Source organism: Lagopus leucura, unplaced genomic scaffold (genome assembly GCF_019238085.1).
Source record: "Lagopus leucura isolate 7727_CA_CO unplaced genomic scaffold, USGS_WTPT01 Super-Scaffold_100012, whole genome shotgun sequence".
In the NCBI taxonomy this organism is placed as follows: domain Eukaryota; kingdom Metazoa; phylum Chordata; class Aves; order Galliformes; family Phasianidae; genus Lagopus; species Lagopus leucura.
In genome coordinates, this window is record NW_024962267.1 from 9,706,695 (window position 1) to 9,729,199 (window position 22,505).

At 41.3% G+C, this 22,505-nt stretch overlaps 1 protein-coding gene across 5 annotated transcripts in view; it reads right to left on the reverse strand.

The window, feature by feature from the left end:
• Positions 1–280: 280 nt before the first annotated feature.
• KLF7 (Kruppel like factor 7) overlaps positions 281–22,505 on the reverse strand; it is a 60,330-nt gene continuing 38,105 nt past the window's right edge. The window contains exons 3-5 of one of the 5 annotated variants that reach the window (XR_006179557.1): positions 15,414–15,537; positions 7,956–9,083; positions 281–336 (exon numbers count right to left, since the gene is read on the reverse strand). Coding sequence is in view for 2 of the 5 variants with exons in the window: in XM_042874375.1 (XP_042730309.1) it covers positions 9,032–9,083; positions 15,414–15,537 (176 nt within the window). In the remaining 3 variants the exon portion in view is untranslated. Of the gene's footprint in view, positions 337–1,169; positions 9,084–15,413; positions 15,538–22,505 lie in introns of those variants that run through there. The other 4 variants (XR_006179558.1, XR_006179556.1, XM_042874375.1 and 1 more) reach the window with 4 other exon arrangements.

The following is a 22,505-nucleotide window of genomic DNA, read 5'->3' on the forward strand; positions in this document are numbered from 1 at the left end:
CTGCTGCAGTGATATCTATAAATTATGTCCATCCAACATATGTATGTATGACCTGACTGAACAGAGTACCCATGTGCATTGCTGGAACTTTTACCTTCCAACTTACCGTGGGACTTTCCAGAAATGCTTGATGCCACCCCAGTTCTTTTGCATTCAGCTAATGCCTGGAGTGAGTCACCTCTGGATTCATCTCTCTTCACTAGCTACAGAGGGAGTATAGATGATTAAGTTAGAATGGTCATCTGAGTTTTAGGTGCAGAGGAAAGGAGGGCAATCCTACCTTCTGTCTGCCATGAGCAGTCCTAGCAGGTCTTCCAATAGTGAAAGTGCATGTTGCTGCAGAAATAAAAGGTAGCAAGTTTGTATTAGATGAGGCTTACAGGATGTTCATATGTGGTGCCATTTAGGTCACTGCCATGTGTGATCACAAGACACCAAAAACTTAAAGGGATACAGGTCGATTTTAAAAAGTCAGTCATTTCATTTTATTCTACGACAATGCAAAGTAATTGTGCTCAAAATTACTGTATTTACTCCCCAAATACATTTTTAGTACTTCATCATCCAGGTGGATTCAATTGTATTTGCAATTTTGTAGACATTAAAGGGGGAGGCTAAACGACAGAGGCAGGGCAAAGAGAATAACAGTGCATTCAGTTCCTTCAGTGCAGCATTACACACAGACTAGAGCACCTCATTAATGCTTAGGAGATTCAAAGTCTAGTCCTGTTTTGACCACTGACTGACAAATGTTTTGATAGCTAGGCATGGAAAATGCAATGCAAGTGCTTTTTGTATTTTTTACAAAAATACTGGCTAAGATCTTGAACCAGTGCAAGCAGACAAAGAATAAATTCACTGAATCCAGCAGAAGCAAATCTGGAAATCTGGTCAGCTTTTAAGATTGCAAATTTCTTTCTTACACATCTTATCCAAAAGCAACATGTGCAACAGCACTGATATAAGCAACACTTAAACCACTATAAAATACATCTTTAAAAAAGTTATTTAAATCCAAAAATGTGATTCTGATAAGCTAAATCATTCTTGGAAGTCATGTATTTTATGCCATGTGTTCTTACTGAACCATAGCTTTAACTGATATTCAAAAATGACTTCACTGTTCACGGAAGCTTCAAAAAGAAATAATAGACAAGGCACACTAAACATTGTTGGGCCAAACACATTCTACTGTTTATTACACATATTACATTCTTAAATAAAAATGCGTCACATAACATTTTTGCATAGATATCTTACAATATACCAATTTAAAAAAGAATTATGAAACAGACCAGTAACAAAAATAAATTTTTTCTTCATTAATAATTTTGTAACATTAACATACCACCATCATATAATACAAATAATATTTTTAAATCTTAAGACTTTTGTACAGCAAAAAAACTGACAAAGTAATATATATATATATATATATAAAAAGCCTAAAAAAAATAAAATGTCAAAAAAAGGCAGAACTGAGGGCTACAAGATTGGGTACTTCTGTGATATATTAGAAATACCAGAGTTGGCCTGAGAGAACGTGACCGAGGGCATCTCCAAAATGCACTTGTCAGACACATCTGGTAAAAGAAAAAATATAGTGCAAAATGAAAGTCCTTCAAGCAATATATATATATATTTATTTATTTTTAAATCAGGAGCATTCATACTTTTTATTGTTGTTACTAAAAAAAATCCCCCAAACAAAAATCTAATGTGAAGTAGAGAGAAAGAAAGGTTTTAAAGGATAAGTAAGAACACAGGCCATTTTGCAAAGCAATAAAAAAATTCACAGCCTGCATTATTATTTTTCCAATTCAGATGAGCAGACATGCAAAACTAAGGCCTTGTTTCTAAGAGAAAAGCTGTCATGGTTTATATGCAGCGACTACAAAACCATACACTTAAACTGGTGCAAGAACCTTCTTGTATCTTAACTGGTTTAATCGTTTCTTACACTTTTGCTTAACTGCATAAGATGCCAATGCAAATACAGTCTAGGCAAACGAGTACTGGGTACGTCTACAAAGTGATCTTAACTAGACTGATGTTTCAATATAGAGCAACTTCCCCGGTAGAGACATGGCCTTGGTAACAAAGCAGTGTGCAAACCAGTGTTTTGATCTACTTCCAGATTCTGACAGGCCTGGTTTTTAAAATACAGTGAGATAGGAAAATGCATGTTCCAAAACATAAAGATCAACCCTTCAGCCAACAGGCCTTTCAGGGACTGCAAATTAGCTTTTTTTATTTCCCGAAGAAGCCCAGTAATAAAGGCTAAAATTGTCACCTTTCTGTCCATTCTAGTTCATTTTCAGTGTGTACATGCTAAGCCCACATCTCCCTCCCTTCCTACCTCCCCTCCCAATCCCCAGTTTGCAGCCTATCATTCACAGTACACAGCAACATGTATTTCCCCGAATCGTTGAAAACTTTCCTACAAAAGCTGAAATGATTCCTAAAATGCAGTGACAATAGTAGGTGCCCTCCCTAAATCAAAGCAATAGGCACGGTTGGCTACTACACACTGTAAATCAGTAGCTCAGTTTCCTCTTCTGTGTAGGTGTATACAGTAGACTGTTGTACTGCCACACACAGAGATAGAGAACCTGTTTTCTGGCAGTATATAGAAGTCAGGACCAAAGCACTTAAAAAAAATCATCAAAGCTTTCATTTGGAAAATTGTGAAGAGTTTCCACTTCAATTATCACACCAAAAATACCATTAACAAGCATAAGGAAAACTACAAAACCCTGTTTGAAAATGACACCTGCATTTGAAAGCTTTCTGGTAGGGAAACTCATCTTTGAGGTGATAAAGGCAGCCTACCCCACCATCTCCACATTTTTATATATATAACTTATATATACAACTACATCATTATATATATAACTTATATAGTACAAGTATGTCTTGGACCTCTTCCTCTAAGGGAGGAGGAAAGTCTCAGCTTTATGAGACAGATCTTAAAACCCAGTAGGACAGGCCCTTCGGTTCTTGTGATGCTAAATCTTGCTGTTGAAGCCAGTGTAGATCTGTGGAGGAGGAAGACTGCAGTAACTGACTCTAAACTATCAACAAAAACAGATGCAAACGTGCCACAAGGAAGAAAAGTATCCAGGCGTGATCTGGAAATAATCATTCAATAAGGTGTAGACTTTATGTGCATGAAAGACAGGCAAGATTTGTCTATGAGCATCTGTAAAATCTTGGGAGGAAATAATTTTTACTTTTCAAGCCAAAACCACAGAGTTAGTCAAGCACTGTTATTGTTCTTGATATGCGATGACCTTTGCAAGTGCAACTCTATCTGAAATCAGCAAAAAGTACTTCAAAAAGTGTTGGGTTAAAGGCGTCACCTAGAAATACAAAAGCTAAAAAACAGTCTTGCTAGATGGAATGTCTAGATGTGCTATGTCCTGAATAAAACCAAGAATAAAAGCCCTTGATTAACTGGATGCTAACCAGGTAACATTAAATTACGTAAAAATGATCCTCTTTTTTTTTTTTTTTCTAAATTTAAAGATTTTGATACCTTAAGGAAAAGAGAGACAAAAGGAAACCCTTAAGACAGTTGGACTTTCATCAGTTTTGCCAAAAGCACCAATTATGACCTCTTCTGTACACAGACAAATGAAGTTTGTTAAATAGGAGGAACCTTTGTGTTAGAGACGGCTAAAAAAGCCCAAAGTGTCTCAAGTCAGATAAAATGAAGAAGAAAGCCTGATTCTGTAAATATCAAAAAGGTCATAGATAAAATACACTCAATCACTGCAATTACCCAACTCCATTTTAGCCACAACCTTTGTGATTATCCTTTTTCAGACCTGAAGGTAAAACAGTTCCAAAAATCAAGGGACTGGAGGCTTTTCTCGCATTTAGGTTCTTCTGTCTGATCATGTTTGGTCAATGTTTTCTGGGTATTAAGTGAAAATGTGGTATTTTAATAATACAGCAAACCCAAATCCAAAATATCTGAGGCAAGTAACAATGGAAAAGGAAGAAAAGGTTTTATTATTCACTTCTATAGAAATAAAAGTTGGCAGAGATTTCAGGTACTGGGAATCATTTTGGAGACATAACATGGGTCTTCCAGGCTAGTAAATCTGTTTCCACAATCTTTGGTTGGTCCCTGCAGCTGTGACACATCTCACGATAAGATATTCCTTCAAACTGCTTTGCTAAGTTGTTTTTTGCTGCTTCAAGATTTTTTTTCCATCTTCCTCATGAAGAAACAAAGGTAATAAGGATTAAACTATCAGAGTTTGAGAAAAATCCTACAGGCCCATTCTACAGTTTGCTCTGCCGGAGCAAGACTAAGAAGAGCTATAACCAGTACACATTTAATTACAGAGGGCTCTGATATGAATCACAGAAACAAAAAAAATATTAATGTTGGAAGGTACCTCTGGAGGTTAGTTAATCTTACCCTCAACTTAAAAAACAGTTCACTTAAATCAGAACGCTCAGGGCTTTGTCCAAGACACTGAATAAATGCAGGATTTCAGTCCTGGAAATAGGATTTCTTTTGTTCCTTTGCCTAGTCTATCCAGGTGAACTAATTTTCTAGACTGAATGCTGGCTCTTGAAAGAGAGAAATTCTGAGACAATGAAAAATAACTGACTCTCTAAACCTGTTAAACTACTCTTTATAAAATACCCATGATGTTTTAGGTTGCTTTTCTCCTAAGGGGGAAAAAACAGCAGCGCAAAGATGCACTGAAGTGTTGCTTTGTTCTAAAAAGTGACTAAAATATATGTCTCCGTGTTTGATACTAGTGATAACATTTTTCCAGTTTAAGATAAAAAAAAGTGATGATTGTGTTAGAAAAGACAGATTTTTGCTTGCCAGGCCTCAATCTGGCAGTATAAAAAATGTATTTCCATAAACATAATTAATAAATTTAGTAAATCTGATTAGAAAAATCTTGATACTGGTACTTTCAAAATGATTTTTCAACACTGTTACATATAAAGCACATCTTCATCCAGAATATTCTGTCCAGCTTTGGTCTCCCCTTACAAGAAAATTAATGAGATACTGAAGCAAGTCTAGCAGAGCTCCACCCAGGAGATCAGGAGCCAGAGCGCATGACAGTCGAACAGAGGCTGTGGACAGAGTTAAATCTTAGGAAAAGGGTAGATCTTATTGCTGTTTACAAACACCCTACAGAGATGGTGGAGAAAACGAAGCCAGACTCTTCATATCAGTGCACAGTAGAAGAGACAGCAAACAAGTCGGAACATGGGAAATTCCTACTTGACATACAGATTTATCTTTCAATCGTTTTTGTTTGTTTTTAAACATTTAAGTGGTCAAAAACCAGACCGGCCTATACAGAGTAGCTGCAAAATTTCCATCCTTGGTAGCATTGAAAAATTGACTGGACACAGCCCTGAGCACCCAGCTCTAGGTAAAGGTTGGCCGAGATGGCCTCTGGAGCTCCCCTCCCACCTGCATTCTCCTATGATTGATTCTATGCTCTGCTCCAAAATGCTATTTACTATCACAAAAAGGGACATTTCTTCCATGCATACTATTTTCCGTGATATTTGTCTCAATTTGTTCTCATTCTACAGCTCCACGGCCTTGGAAATCACATTTGAATTTCTTCAGAAAAGCCAGAAAGACCTGGCTGCCGTTCTGCCATTACCAAATCATCTATTTATGGTTTTGCTTCCAAAGAAGACCTATAGAATGGATTTTCCTTTCCTTATTAGCCTATTTCTACTCACAATTTCTAAATAGAGAACATCTGTACAACTTTAGCAAGGGGATACAGTCCAAAAAGGATCTAGCTATAATGCATTACTCAGGTTTGAAGTGTACAGCTTGAAATATCTGCAAGGAAAGAAAAGCTGTCATTGTAAAAAATGACTCCTGGAATGTGCCTTTCCAAAATGGAGACTCCTACAAAATACAAGTTAAGGTTTGAAATTTCAGTAATGATTAAGACACTTGCAAAAGAGAACCCAAGAACTGAAGTGCAGAGACAGACAGAATACACAACACACTTGTGAAAAACACCTCCCTTAAGAAACAGAAAAGATGGTCTCAAAGCCCCAAATTTGGCTTCAGAGTTCAAGACCTGCAGCAGAAAGAGCCTGTTAAGTCTAAAATCTGGTTAAGTCTGTTATCCTCTTTTCTTCTATGTTTTTATAGCTAGATAGACCCAGGATTTAAATTGTAAGCATGTCTTCAGAACAAAATAATCATACATTTCAGCATGTTTGTTTGTTTCCCATGGGGCCCTTGTTCTGCCATATTTAAATGAGACATCAACAAGACCACAAATGAAAACTGGAATAACTGGTACTTAAACTGACACTTAATAACTATGATTTGTAGGCTACTGTTAGCATGTCTAAAGGCAGGTGTGTTCAGAGGTCAAGGAAAGATATTTATGCAGGTTCACAGCCAAAGAGTACCATAGCAGTGAGTTTGAGAGCATATACTTTAGGATGCTACAGTAATGAAATTCTAGGATTCTGTTAACCTTTTTCTAATGTAATGCACTGACTGGATGTTCTACGGTTTCACACAGCTGCGGTTTCAGTTTCCATTAGACATCTGGCAGGATGCTCCATATATTCCAATACAAATTGAATGCTAGGGCCCTCAGTCCCAGTAGAACAGCTGGATGGAATGGTCATAAAAAGTATGCAAACACAGAAGCAGAGAAATACAAGATTGTCAGCAAGCAGTGCTCCACATACGTATACATAGCATGGTTAGTTTTAAATCTTTGGAATAAACTCAATTTTCTTTCTTTCTCTTCTTCTACCTTTCTTTTCCTCTCACTCACTTTTGCTCTCTCTCTCTCCCTCTCTTATCATGAATGTTACATCATTGCCCCTAAAAGATGGTTAGATTTTGGTCCATATTTCATGCCATACGGGCCAGACATTGTATTTCCCTCCTGTCCCAAAAGCATTCAGTTGACAGTCACAGTGCTTTGCAAGAACTGTGAGGAAAACCAGCATCTTTTGAGTAAATTCAATCTCTCACTGGAACCAAAGGTTGCAAAATTCTGAGAATTCAAGTGCCAAGGATCCCGATGACAGCTCTTAAACATCTATTGAGTTTCTTGTTTGTTCTTTTTCCCCAAGAGCACAGTTTCAACTCCTAAAACATGAATTAAGGGAAATATTTAACAGTCAATGTGTCAAAACAGTCAAAGAAGGGCAGCTGGCTAATACAGTATAAAAGAGCAGCAACCATTTGTGGACCATGCACCATTTTGTTTAATTTTTAGTCATCCTTTAGAGATGGTCCCAGAACATACAAAGTATACAATCTAATGACCACACGCCTGCTTGCACAAGCCATCTTTATGGTCCTAAATGCAGTCTTTGGAGTCAGGGCCAGCGCCAAATAGTTTCAAACATGAGTTACCGTAAGATGCTTTTTTGTTTGTTTTGTAACAAAGACTTTAATCCTCTTTGTGCCCAACAAAATCAAATTACCAATAGAACTGAAGGGCGAGCATGAGACCTTCACTTTCCCTTGATGGTTCACACAGTAGGCCAAAATGGGCCTCAAGGTTATCAGCACTTTAGATCAATCATTCAGAAAAGTCTCATTGCTGTACGTAAAACCCAACCCTTCCTTCACTGTTTACACTGTTACACATAGGAGCAGGCTACAGCATCAACTTGATGAATGGAAAAGGAGGACTTTCATAATTTCTTTAAAAGGCTAATGCTGAATGAAGCCATTGTACTTGGAAGAAGTTCTTTATTTCCCACTCAGAGACTGGAGCAGGATTTTTGGCTTGTTTGTATGTGAGTGTGTAAGATGTTCGAAAAACATCAAGTTTAAATTAAAATGTCTGCAGGTGCTCTTTACGCAAACAAAAGTCTAATGTTTTAAATTGGTTATTAGAAGAACTGCGAGACAAAGCAACATAATTCATCACTAAGTCACTGTGAGTTGTGGCTAACATGCTCACATGATGTGGAAGGAATCCCGTAGTCATGCCTGTGTGGCCAGTCCCAGACCGATATCCAGGTGCAGACAAGGAGTTCTGAAGATCACTTGTTCGTAGAGAAAAGAGGGAAAAAAAAGGTTTAAGCTTCCAAATAAGCTTTTAAAGTTTTCATTCAACAAATAAACAAGAAGTTCTAGCTATGGCAATAAGGTGAGGCCTACAGAGATATTAGATACTGTTTCTCAAAGTTTATCCCTTGGCCACTTAGCCATCATGGCAGCAGCTTCCAGAGTCCCTAGTGCATATGTTGTGCAATAGCCAAAACAAAAATTAAAACAAAAACAAGAACAAAACCAAAATATAGTCCTCCGTGAAGTCTACATAAACTCAGGCCAAAGAGAGGATATTTGTGTAACAAGTGTCACTCCACAGTCTACTGCCATTAAGGCTACTGGTATTGACTTAAATGAATCTCAATAGCTCAGTTCTAGGAAGAAGAACAAAAACCAAGACAGGTCAAAGTGTCTGTGAAAAGTCTGATGCATTAAACATTAGGAATCCTCAGACAAAGAACAAATGAACCACGAGGTTAATTTGGCTACCAAACTGGGATTTGGTTTTCTAGGTCATTGTTTTCCCCCCATCTATTTAAAAAGAAAGTTAGTGCTACAAATATGCAACTTCAAGACGACATTTTCTCCTACTGAGTTGCACTGAGAAGCAAGTTAAATAAGCCCCTCCTACTGCCGTCCACCTGCAGGGAAGCCTCCTCCATTTCCTTTGTTTTCCATTGGCAAAACCAGGAAACAAATCCAAGAGAGACGAAGTACTGTAAGCAATTGTTCCTTCTCATTGACTTCACCTCTACAGCATTTCCTCGCCTGCATCTTCTCCCATCCAGCTGGGGCAAGGCATAAAGAACCAACGGATGTATTGAAGTATAACTGGGTGTATGACAGTGTGAGTGTGTGGTCTCTGTACAGAGGGTTACATGTGATAGAGTTCTCTTCTCTTGCAAGGCAGCACATTATAACTTGAGTTCCACTTCATCTCACAACACTTAGCTCAGATGTCATCCATGCCAAGCTGACAGATACTTAGATGTGCCTCTTCATGTGGAGGGCAAGGTGATCAGACCTGGAAAAACACCTGCAAAATAAACCAAATGTCACATGAAATCAAGATTTGGGGAAAAGAAAAAACAAACAAAAAAACCCGGCTCCTGCTCCTCCCTCTTTATATACAAGAGGAAATATTTATCCTGGTTTAGAACTGTTCTTCAGATTATCACCACCAAACTCTGTGTGATTCACCACGACCACAGATGGCCAACTGCGCTGCTGAAAGCTAAATAGACTATTCTCCCCTTTTCACTGTTTCTTTCCCTCCTCCTCTTTCACTGTGTGAAATACCAGACAAGTGTGCTCATACATGCACCTGTAGGACAAAATCAAATATTTAGTGTCTGTGCGTGTGCATATGGTGAAAAATAAAACAAATCAGCTTTACTTAGCAAAGCCAGTTTTAAAAAGCCACTACCTTTAACACACACCAACATAAGTTTCAAAAACTAAATTCCCATTTTTAACTCCAAATTGGAAAGAAAATGGTTCAAAGCTCATGGGCTGGAAATCATCCAGGCTATGTATCTTTCCTTTTCTCCCTAGGGAATCTCAGTGGTAGTATGTGGATGCTGATGAATGCTATCCCCCTGAATTATGTTAAGATAAGTTATTATTAAACCCACCCTGTAAACGTGAAAATTGAGACACAGAAAGGCAAGGAAATTGTAAATAACACAAGAATTAAACAGCCAGGACTTCCACTTTCAGTTTCTGTTCTTCATCCACAAAGCCATCGTTCCTCCATCTCCTCATTAAAAATAACTTTCTGAACATGTAAAAGGATTCTGATGAGATTGTCTTAGAACTGCAACCCTAGAGAACTAGTTGCCTTTTAGGGCTGGTCTAAACATGCAGATAATTAAGGATAAGGTAGGGCATGAATTTGAAATGAAGCATCTATTCTTGATTAACTCCCTCTCTAAAGGCTTATGACTGCCTTCTTCTGAAATTACTTAATCCACTTGGGAAAGTGAGTTAACATACTCAGAATCAAACACTCTCCCAGAGAAGAGCAACCCCAAAAAGAGTTAATCAGGAATTACCATTCTAAAGCAACTGCCTTGTAGAAGACATGCTGCAGGGAACTCACAGCAGCAGGAACTGCAGCCCAAAATCTGAGACTTCACACCACTAACATATTCTCATTGACTAGGGGCTCTCAGGTGGACAGGCGCTTTTCTTCTCTGTCAGTCAATACAAATTCCATTTTATTAAGGCTGACAGTAAGCAAGAATATTTTTCCAACTCCACGTCCATTAGAAATGAGGTCAAATGCACCAACCCAGTTCATACTATCACAATAAAGGTATGTACAGCAACAGGGAACAAACTGCTGGACAAGCAGACAGTGGTTCTGGCTGCCTACCCTAAAGCCTTGAGAAGGAGCTCAACTGTCAGGCAGTACAGAGACATCCTAATAAATCAAATTTCTGAGCGTTCAACTTGAAGCGTGTAGTAGAAATGCGAGGTTTCCAAGTTCCCTGCAAATCTTGGCTTGCTTTCTTTCCACCCTAAGCCGTAAGACACTGGCACATTTATTTTTAGTAAGAGCAAGAAGCATTCATTATGAATATCACACACAAAGACGCGTATCTGTGGCTTTTGAATAAATTGTTTTTGTAGGCTCTGAGGACATAATGATAAGCAACCTCCAGAACTGATTTGCCTGCAATGTCTTTTCACTGTCACTATATTTTAGAATATAGAAGTGTAAAATACCAGTTAGGAGAATATACTAATGGCTTACTGTGAGAATCTCCATAGCTTACAAGTGGGCAGTAAGTCTACTTTTCAAAAGGCAGTAGCTGAGTATTCTTTATTTTTCAGAAAGAATGTAAAAGAATAAATTCAACTATACAATCAAAGAAAATAAAACAAAAGTGACCTCAATCTAAAGGCAAACACCCAGACAGTAGAAATCCTAACCAGAAAAAAGGCTAAGAAATTGAAGAACTAATGAAAATGAAGAGGTTTTAAATAGTTAGGGAATCTCTTCTGTCTTGCTGGCACTGTGCTGCACAAGCAGTCTCTCTCCATCTATACAAAGATGAGTCACCAAAAGGTAAACTCTTAAGACAAAGAAAGCTTGTAAGGAGGCACTTTCATAAGAAAAGCTTGATTCTCATCATCTGAGGACAAGAACAACTCTGCTCAAACCAGCTGTTCTCTACTGATTTCTATCAGCTTACAACAAGGTTAGTACCTTTCTGTAACAGAATGGCAAAAAATAAAGATTTCAGAATGGGATAGTGGCTGTATTCCTCCAAGCTCCTGCATGAAGTGGAGAGACACAAATGAGGGTCTGACAACAGGCACTTGGCTCTCAGCACAGCAGGCTCAGCACAGCTAGAATTTTCTAGCCTCAGGGTGCCAAAATACACCCATGGACCAACATTTCTCTCATCAGTCTAAACAGAGAAAGCAGCATGCTCTAGCTGCAAGGGCTGCCAAAACAAAACAACAGCTCGAGTGACTGCCAAAAAGACATGCACCAGCTGGCACTTTAGCCTAGGACTAGTCATAAGACCACTACCCAAGAATGGCTTTTCCTCTCCAATTGTATTAGAGATGCGTCCCAGGAAAAAGAGTGCAGAGTCACAACACAGTAAAATCTGTTAAAAATATGAATTTAAGCCACTGCTTCACTTCAATTACCATAGTATTAGTATCCAGGGTATTTTTCAGCTCTATAATGTTTTTACAGATACTAAAATGGCATAATTTTTTGCTAATTCCTGCTAATAAAATGGTACAACATGAATTCTTCACATTCTCCTGCTGACTAATTTGGCTAGCTCTATTTATTGGTAAGGCTGGTAGATTTTGATTTTCAACAGTAAAGCAGTCTCTATCAAATGTTGCAGCTAAAGTATGTCAGAGGGAAAAAAAAAAACCCACTACTGATCAGTAGGCACATTTTCTCTCTGCTGGAACAAGAGCCAGCAGCGAAGAAAGCTCCACAGGACAAACTGACAAGATAAATTCCTTCTCCCACATAGAAAGCAGCAGCAGCTTGTTAGTCCCTCATCCTGTCTGCAAGACAAGACCTTGCTGCACAACTTGGGCTCTGCACCTCTTCCAGTTCTAGACCAGCACTGTGTGCTGTGCATGGGCCCATCATCCCCACAATGCAGCTCTTCCTGGGAAGGACAGTTTATGCTAGGTTAAGATACCCTAATTTTGAAAGTCATGCAGTGATGCATAATGCAAAACTTTCCCGCTCTGAAACACAATTGGCTCCTTTCTCTTTTTGCTCCATCTCCCTAGCAACACAGTACTGCTCAGCACTCAAGTCTCTGCAGGAGAAAGAGGGAAGGTAGCAATGACGAGAAGAGAATGTACTGTTCAGCCATCTTTCTTACCAGCTGTGGATTCCCTGCTGTGGGATTTGTGCATTCCAGCTAAGCGCACTCTTAACTTGCTGTCCAAGAGGACACAGGCGTAACAAGCAAGTGCCACTCCCGTCATCCTCTTTCCCTTGGAGTGCCAAAGCCTCGTTCTGTGCGAGGAACATAACCTGCCTGTGTTTCTGAAGAGCATAGCTCCTGGAGGATGATGATAAACAGCATACCCCTTGTGTCTGGAAGGCACGAGGGACTTGCACACTGCCTTCTGCACCACCTCAGCTGATTCTCCTTTCCCCCTGCTGCCACCAAACCACATATCATTTGCAGCACATATGGTGATACTTAAACCAATGGTGGCCTGGCAGCTGTAACTAACAATGAGATCTGCGGGGTATGCAGTGCTTGGGCTGGGACAGCAGCAGAACAACATCACATCATCTAATCTCTTTCGCTTTAGAATTGTCTTGTACAGAGATTATATGAATATTCCCACATTGGTGGCCAGGAGGTAATAGATACAACTGCTTCTGAAAATAGACGGGAAGGGAACTGCAAGCAAAATTGTACAGTTCTCCCCTTTACTATTTCAATCACCGCTTTTATGCTCCAATTGCCCAGGTACAGCCTTCTCTTCCAAACAATTCTGTGATGTCAGTATTGCAAAAAGTAGCTCCAAAAAGCTCCTTAAGATTTATCAAGCCAAGATGTTTGTGGGAGTGATCACATCTTGTGTCAATAAAGGTGGATGCAGAAGAGAGCAGCAGTTCAGATATGAAGAAACTGTTCTCCATCTGGGATCTCTGGCTCAGGAGGAAGCTTCTTCAACATTAGACATCTGTCTAAATGGCTAGGGACAGACTTGTGCTCACTTGAAGTGACATCTGCAATAGACAGTACTAGAGAGATCAATGAATGGGAAAAGAAGGAAAAATAGTGGTATGGCAGAGTGGTCCAAAAGAACAGGCAGCGCCAGTCAGTGAGCTTGCAACCGGGAAAATAAAGCTGAACCTGACTCCTGCCACAAATAAAAAGCATGTGCATGGAGTTTAGTGCACAGACTTGCAGTCTTAACTTCCTAATTAATCTTGTTTTCTTTTATCTGCAGATCTATTGGAAGTGGAAAAGATGATGTATTAGACAGTTGCAGAAATGCATCTCTTCACTGTAGCAACTGAATTGGCTGCCAACCACAAAAACCCAGATAGTAAGGGGAAATATGAAAAGGGAGGAGAATGAATGCTGAAAGGTGGACTGACGGAGACTGAGGAGTTGAAAATACTGACTATTTCTTTAAATCCCTGCTAAAGATTCTAACAGAAACCCTGCAGTTTTGCACTGCTTGTGTTAGTGCGCTTTTGGGGCTGGGGTGGTTACTCTGTTCCTCAGAGAAAAAAGAGAAAGGAAATGCCTTACACTAAAAACAGAACACAAATGTCCTCCTTCACAGAGGTGCTTATACAAAAGCACGACTCCAGAAGTCCCTACTTAGTTTATCCTGTCCCTCATTCTCAGAAAACAAAGAATAATCCAGGGCTAAGGCAAAAAACAATCCGAGAGAAAGGCTGTCCGTGGCAGAAGGGGGGCAGGAAGAAGGGAGACGAGGGGAGAAGAGCGCTCAAGGAGATGAAGCACTTGGAAAGGCAGGATGTGAAAATGATCAAATTTCCTTCCCATAAAAGGATGGGGTCCCTTGTTTATGTCCCATACATCCTCCCTCCATGCATGTACTCTGCTGGTCCGGTGTACCCAGAGGCTTCCTAGAGCCTTTATTGTATTACAGAATGTTTTCTTATCAGAGTAGAGAACCTTAATGCTGCATTAAAAAGACAGGTAATTTTCTTAAGTCTCTTTTAAAATATATGTACAAATAGGATTACCAGATAACGTGTTCAGATGCAAGCACATTATTTGATTGCTCTACACTGCATCCAGGTTTTACCCAGGGCACTGCCAGCCTCCAGCTGGGGGTTTGAGGAGAAGTGCTCATTGTTCGATCCTGACAGTGCTGTCAAGAGTCATTACAGTGGTAATTGCTTTTGCTCCACCCTAATTTCTTATCATCTGGGACTGGGGATAGAGAGGAGGATTTTCTTTTGGTTTTGTTTCTGCATTCAAAGAACCCAGCTTTCAAAAGCACTCAGCACCAAGCAAGGACAATTCAATTTTTCAGAGGAGCTTTTTCATTCAGCAGCTGAAGTGGCGAGGACAGCAAAAAGTGGGCTGCAAGCAGCAGCTTCCACTGCCCTCAGTAGGAATTGCTGGGTGCCCAGCTCTCCATGCAAACCTGGTCCCTCAGTTCCGAGTGCCCAGAGGAGGACTGTTACATATTAAGCTCTTCGAGAAGCCTGGCTCTAGGCACCTACCATGCTTTTAAATCTGCGCCCACTCAGAACAAGGTGGCAGAATATTTCGCACATCAAACAGACATCAAGGTTGAAAATTAGAACTGGAGAAAAGATTCACTCATTAGCAGGAATATGCAGCAATCACTGATCCAACACAAAACAATCTCATGAACTTGAATTGTCAGATGTGCCTGAATTAGTCTTTTTTTAGTGCTTTTGAAAATGAAGTACCCTGCCAACATACAGGAAGCCAGCAGAGGTGCTTGGGGTAGCCCTTGAAGGAGGCAGGTGGGGAAGGAGCTCTGCTTTTCAAGGGACACTGGCATAACAAGATGGAAAGCTGTGGAGATACTCTGTGGACCTACTCTGACAACAGCAGGTCCAGGGCCTTCTGAACTTCCACTGTGATTATGGAGTATTTAAATAAGCTGCCCTATGGATTGAGTCCTGTGCCCACAACAAACGTGGGCAGGTTCCAGTGAGACTTGCATCCAGCCCTTTCTTTGTGCCCTCCTTTGGCTGAGGGATTAAGGAAGGGGGACACAAGACATGGAGAGGCCGGGCTGCCCCACCACTCCAGGCTGCCAAGGGTCTGACAGCTCCGCACCAACCATTCACGAGGACCACATTTTGCTTAAACACCACATCAGGAGGCTGCATTACCTGTCACAATGGTTGCATTTAAAGGGCTTTGCACCCGTGTGCTTTCTGTAATGCCTCGTGAGCTCGTCGCTCCGTGCAAAACGCCACTCGCACCCTTCCCACGAGCACTTGTAAGGCTTCTCACCTGCAGAGGGGAGGAGAGAAGAGTCAGCGCAGCAGCAGCATTACTGAGCACTCCACTTGCAAGTCCCGTGTCTTCCACCTCACCCCTTCCCCACCCAGGCAGGTTAGTGCACACTCAGTCACACGATCAAGGCCACAGTGCAATTCAAACAACTTAGGACATATGACACACTGTACTGTGGATGGATCCAGCTTCAGCTCCTGTTGATCTGTTAAAATTCTCCCTACACCTCATTTCCCATTTCTAACAAAGCTTGTTAACTGCTCTTGAGTGAAACCCTCAGCACGTCCCCAGAATCCTCAGCCCTGTGCTGTTACAGCCTCATTTTCAGTCAACCCTGCAGCTTGCTCAGCTCTTGCTGGCTAATTGCTCTGGTACTTGTGATGGCTGTACCCATACCTAACCACACCACAGGTGGGAGCAAGTCACATCTCTCCCTGCACACCCTCCAACAGCAACCACCACCACTGCACCACACGCTTTTCCCAGGCTGCAGCTCACCCCTTGCGTGGCCAAACTCACATCTGCTTCCCCAAGTTTCCATGCCCACAGTCTCCTAAAGCTGCACCTTCTCCAGTTGCTCCCAACAATTTTGGGGGCTGTTTTTCTGCCCCCAGATATCAATCATATCGCTGCAGCAGTAAGTCAGAAGTGAGACTGGTCTGCTATGTTCACATTTAGCCATCTTCTAACAAAGAGCAGCCTCTGTGAATCAGGCTGCCGTGGTGCAGCACCAGTGGAGTCCTTCAGACCTCTTCATGGAGGCTTCCCAGGGCTGGTGCCCCCCCTTTTCTCATTCAGTGCACATGTATTCATGTGCATTCAAATTTATCATCACCCCCACAAGGAAATGCTCCATTGTTTCTCTTTCTGTAGGAATTCAGTGTCACTGATCCCCACACAGTCAGCACAGTGCAAATGCATTAGGAGAGAAGGGAGTTGAAATAAAATGTTGACAAGAAATCCCTTGCACTACCAAGATCCTAAGCCAGCAACTATAAGCAGAGAAGGGATTATTACTTATTTATCCTTAAAATTGCTAAGAAGGCAATCTTAAAAAAAAAAAAAACAAAAAAAAACAAAAAAAAACCCACACCACTGGCCAAACTGAAGTTGCAATCTGTATGACCTCTCTTCTTGGCCACAGCAGGCAAATGTCTCAGTGCAGAGACTCAGATTTCTATATTTAGCGTGTCTATTCAGCAGGTAAAGAAGTGAGATCTCATTATGGTAGACCTATGTATTTCAAGGTGACAAAGTGGAAAAGCCAAATGAAAAAGAAAAGCAAAGAGGGCAAGAGAATTGTATCAAAATACTTAATAAAAATATGCTCTGCTGTGAGTGAGTCTGCAAGCTTCTTATTGCTAAGGCAGCTCTGTTTCACAATGGTCACCCACCCCAGACAGCAGAGTGGGCTGAGGTGTTAACTGGAGCTGAGCCACTTTACCGGACATTAAGCACAGTAACTCAATTAAAGGATTCACTGGGTAAAGCAATGAAGAGGGAGCAGCAGCCAGCGAGACTTCATCAGAACACCAAATTGTCCCCTCAGTCCCTGAAACAAGAAAGGCCAGCCTGGATGTCTCTATGGTGTGCCACAACCCACCATAGGGACACACAAAACAAGACAATAATAACTCCATCTCACACTTACACTGTGCCTGACTGGTCAGCTCTGCAGACTCGTACAGTTTTTAGTGAGATTTTTTTCTTTAATTGTTGTTTTTTTTTTTCCCCCAGAGAAAAAAAAAGGCAAAAAACTTCTTGTTAGCAAGCCAAGTGCTGGTGTCCTGCTTCCGTGCTGCTTCCTCAATTGCAATTCAAACACTGTCACCAGCACTGCCCCAGACACCAGGGCTGCAGTTGTTTGGCACTGTCTCCACAGCCCGTGACACCCTACTAAGCACATTGTATTTCATCCCCCCTTGTCAGAGAAGAAGGATTTCCCCTGCTCTAATCACATCTGAGATGGTGCAGCAATTCTACGTGAACAGTTTGCGTGCATTATTTTAAAAAGCTGTCAGTAAATGAACCTCGGTGATAATTTAGCTTGCTTGGTTCTCTGATGCTCTCTAGTGCCTACCTTAGAGAGCAGACAGCAAGGCAGACAAAGCACCTCATACCACATTTGCTACATGTGCCATAAAGGTGAAAGATGAGTGCTCAGCCAAATCTGGCAGGTACGGCCAGTGTGAGAGCAGAAGGGTGAAGGCAAAACATCGCGTGGTTCTGTGAAACAAGGGCTGTTAGGACTGAAGCTGGGTTTGGATTGTTAACATTTGTCAAAAGCTTCGAAAACATACAGTGCTATATATAGGTTAAGAGAGACAGAAATGCCAAGCATGATTACTGATAAACCCACAGGATGCCACGTATCTCTGCTGCTTGCTCCGGGGGCTCCTCTCTCAAGTGATCTCAATTTGCAGCTTACACTGCCCTGAGCTGAGTTCTGTTCTCAGATGCTTTTCCTCTGTAACTGAAGCCACACAAAATGTCAGCACACCTCCTTGTGCTCCCAGACAGCAGAGCGCACTGGTGTGCAGAGCTCTGCGTGGCACACAGTGAAGGCAAAGGAGCACGGTGACCTTTAAAGCCCTATAGACTCCCTGATGCAGAGACCTCAGGGAGGGCAGCATCCTGCTCTCCTTCAGCCACTCCATAGTCCAAGAGGGCATGGAGAGAGAGATCTCTGTATCTCTGCATGGGAGGACAAAGAACAAACTGCATCTTTAATGGCTGCTTTCATCTTACTCACAGATGAAATGAGAGCTATCTTGCCAAGGTGTATGTCTGTAGGAAGCGTGGGCATGAGAGGGGGAGAGGCCCCTCCTACCTCACTACTGAAATGGCAGGCAGGAGAAATGGGAACTCTCATTTCCACGTGCCAGTGCTCTCCTGCTGTTGTGGAGGAGTTACAAGAATAAAAGGATAGATGGCAAAATTCTCTGCTGAAAGCAATGGCAAAACTCCCACTCACTTCTACAGGACGAGGATCTCCCCTTTTTTAGCATATTAATTATGGGCTTTAAAATCCAATTAAAAATGTGCCATACTGACAATTTTCAGGGTCTAATTCCTTAAAATTAATAACTGAACTTAAACCTTGTGTATGAGAGCCATTCTCAGGAAGGAGCTCTGCTCCTTAAATCACCCTTGTTCAACACAAGGATCCATGCAGTGCTTACATAAATCCTCAAATTCACAGTGCACACCCAAAAAGAAGCCAATACCCAGCTGTGTGCCTGCAAAAAAACTCCACCACAGGGCTGGCTGAGCTTCTACGTGTCCACAAGCACACCTGGGAAGGGCAGGCAGCCAGCAATGCAGATTTTAAGCATCAGATTATGCAGGTAACACAAAGTCCCACTTGTGCATGAAAAAATTCTAGAACTGAGCTAGGGTGGTGGAGCAACCCATGGAACACGCTTTAGCAGGGGAGTTGGACTTGATGAATCCCAAAGGTCCTTCCCAGCCCCTACGATTCTGTGGTTCTGCAATACTGTGCTTCTGTGTCTGCTCTCCGGGCTGAACCACAGCGCTGGGAAGGAGGGCAGCAGAGACCAGCCCTAAAAGCAGAGTTTCAAACTGCAGAAAATACTCACATGAACACATCCTTAGCTGCAAACTGATGGTGCTTTAGCAGCAGCCTGCAGATACTTACGAGCACATAGAGCACTACAGGAAAAACTACTGATCAGTCCTTAGACCATTTCTAGCCTTTCATTTTCCCAGAGCATTTATTGTAGCCTGAGATTGGTCTGCCTGGGGAAGAAGCTCTCTGTTTCACTTCTGTTTATGGCATGTTTGCACAATCAGTAGGTGCACAGTGAACAGATACACAGAGGTTAGGCTTAGTAAGATTATCACGGTGGAAAGATAATCAAAATAAATGAAAATGCTCACCAGTGTTGTAGGCTCACAGTAAACTCCACAAGGAGCAATCTCCAGAAAAAGACCTTTCTGCAGTGGGGGTCAGCCCTCAAATGGGGTCTAGGAGAGATGCAGCCAGGCTCCACCCCTTTCGGTAGCACAGCTGCACTGCCTTCACCTGTGCTCCCACAGCTGACTCAGCGCTTGCCTCAGGTGGTCAATCAGAGGTTCAGGCTGTGGTCCAACAGTTCCCATACACACATCAGACAACATCCTTTTAGAAACTACACCCACAGTACACTGTTATGGTTTGGACCTCCATCCCTTTTCATTTCATCTAGTTTAGTGCAGTCTGCAACAAAAAACTTTGTAAATTTATAGGAAGCATGCAACGATAAAAGGTAAAATTGAGTTATTGCAAAAAAACCACTATTACAATTAGTAGAAGCGTTATGTACATGGAGGTACATAACCAAGATCTGCTGAGGATGCTGTCATGATCACAAAACTACAGTACACAACGGAAGATGCTGGGGATATTATACATCTTATATTTTGCACTATTTATTGCCAACCCCAAGAGTTTACGAAGTCTGTGAGACCTATCTTCCCCCCAAAATAATGAGATTTTAAAGAAGAAAGCAGTAACACATAGAGATCATTTGCCTTCTGCTTTAGAGATAACTCAGGGTCGTGATTTTAAACTTCTCTTGGCAACCCTGCAACTAGAAATATTAGTTACTAAAACAGAATAAAAGAAAAGAAACTAAACAGTTTAATTTCTATTCCATAGATTTCAAGAGTGAAGACTTTAGAAGAAAACTCTACAGATTTGGGTATGCGCATAGTAAGACAGCATAGGCTGGCAGAGCTGTGAGGTGAAACCCAATGGCTGGCTCCATTGGAAATATGCCCGTTGAGGCTCGAGTTTCACACCGTATCTTTACAGAATTATAAGCAAACAAATATAGTATGGTCATCCATGCCTGCTTGCTTCTGGCTCCCCACTCCCCTCAGTTTAAACACACAGCACAGGCATGTTGGTTACAGAGTGCTTTGTAAAATAAGCAAGCCATTAAAGCCCCACAATCCTGCAATGATCTTCAAAAAGAGACCAACCCAAAAAAGTACAGTGGAGGATTACAGTCAAAAACTCTTGCTAGGATATCTCAGTGCTAAAATGCGGTGTAGTTAAGAGGTTTCTTTTATCAGTATGACTAAGTTAGCCAGGAAGGTTTAAAGAAACTGAGGAAAAGAACACATCCTGTCTGCATGCACATTGTGAAGGGCAATCAAATAGAATGTTTGTTATGCTATAAGAGCTCCTTAATATAGAATGTACACCAAAAAAAAGTGAGTCTTTAAAAAAGAATAAACTCCCCTGAAAAATCACCATGTGTTCTACTTATTCACATACAGTTTCGGAATTAAAAATAAAAAAAAAGTTTTATGAAAGAAACGCAGAACATCTCCTTCCTTTTTAAATTCTGTGATTAAAAAAATACTCAAAATGAAACCAGTTCTAAAAAGTCTCAGTATATTGAAAGACAGCTTTAGCCATGCTTGCTCTAAGACTGGCATTCCCAGAGAATCAGACAAACTGCAAATTACAGCTGAGAGAGGAATTAAATGCAAACGGATGCTCTAAGGGCCTGAGTTGTATAAAGTGTGTGAAGAACCAAGGAGTCCCACTGGCTTTTTCAGAGAGTGTTTTAATAACTTTCCTTGCCACCCTTTCTGAGAAATCCTTTTGGGACCTTCTGTTCCTGGGCTGGCGGTTGGGAACGCACCGTCACACCACGTCCCTGCAGTGTCACTAGTGGGACAGCTCTGCACCGGGGCTGCTGTCCCTGCAGATGGAGGTTGCTCAGGAACACCAGCAAACAGGGGGCAAATGAGAAAGCAGCCCCCCAGGTTGCCTTGCGGAGAAATGCCAGGCAGACATTTGTATTTGCTTTACAGTTTATTACAAAAGTCTGCCACGGCACAATGGGAAGCCTAATGTGGAACATCACATTAACAATATTTTATATTTATGTAGCGCTCTTCATCTGTAAGGGTCCCTGAGAGCTTTACAAGCTCCATGCGTGGCATACCAATGAAGCCGAGCCATAATTCTTCTTATTAGCTGAATATCAGTACACATCACATGACATAACAGAAAATGTGACTGGTCACACCTCTATTCGTATGGAAAGTGCTACGTGATATTGAACAGGAGCATGCTGCAGAAGGAAATTCAGATTTAAGGAGTCTGGAAAAAATGAAATCTCCCAAGGAAATAGGTCTCCTTTATACCTGTGTCTGTCCTCCCTCTTTGCACTTGCACACTCCCTCAAATACAAGATGCAGAGGAAGAGCATCCCAAGATCTGCTGTTTGTCAAATATCTCCACTTTCATGCTAAATTCAGCAAGTTACCGCCACAGGACTCCAACGTGCTTTGCTGGGGACTTCTCAGAAAAGCTACAGAGTGGCTGCAGTTCAGCACACAACACCACCCTCTTTTTAAGATCAGAAGGTTCATGCCTTCAGCAAAAAGGAAGAGCAGGCTATTTAACACACACATCCTCTGGAAGTCAATGCCACTATTTAAGTGTATGTACACGTGACCCATCAACCAGTAAAACTAATTATAAAAATCAATTTCAGATACTTTCCTGAGCCTTTCATTCCTCAATATACTCCTAATTGATTTTTGTTGGAGAAATAGCAAGCGTAATTATTATTTTTATTATGACAAAGGAAGGCAAGGGGGGGCATGGTCAGTATTTTAAGTGGCTCGCCAGTGCTTTCTACCCAAAAAGAGGAAAAAGGGAAAAAAAGCATTTTATTCACAGTTTTGCCACCTGCTGGAAGATAGAAAAGCCTTTGAAACGGTGACAAAGCACAAGAGAAAAGCTGGCAGCAGACAGTGCAGGGCTGGAGAAGAATGTGACAGAATTGTGAAAAACACAATGTGAGAAGGTTGTACCTATTTATAGGCGAGCAGGGATGATCAAGTGTAAAAGAAGTACATTTCCGTGAATGATGAACAGCTCCTTTCATCCAAAAAGGTCAGAAGTGCCCTTATAGAGAGATGGCTCTAATCATGTCTGT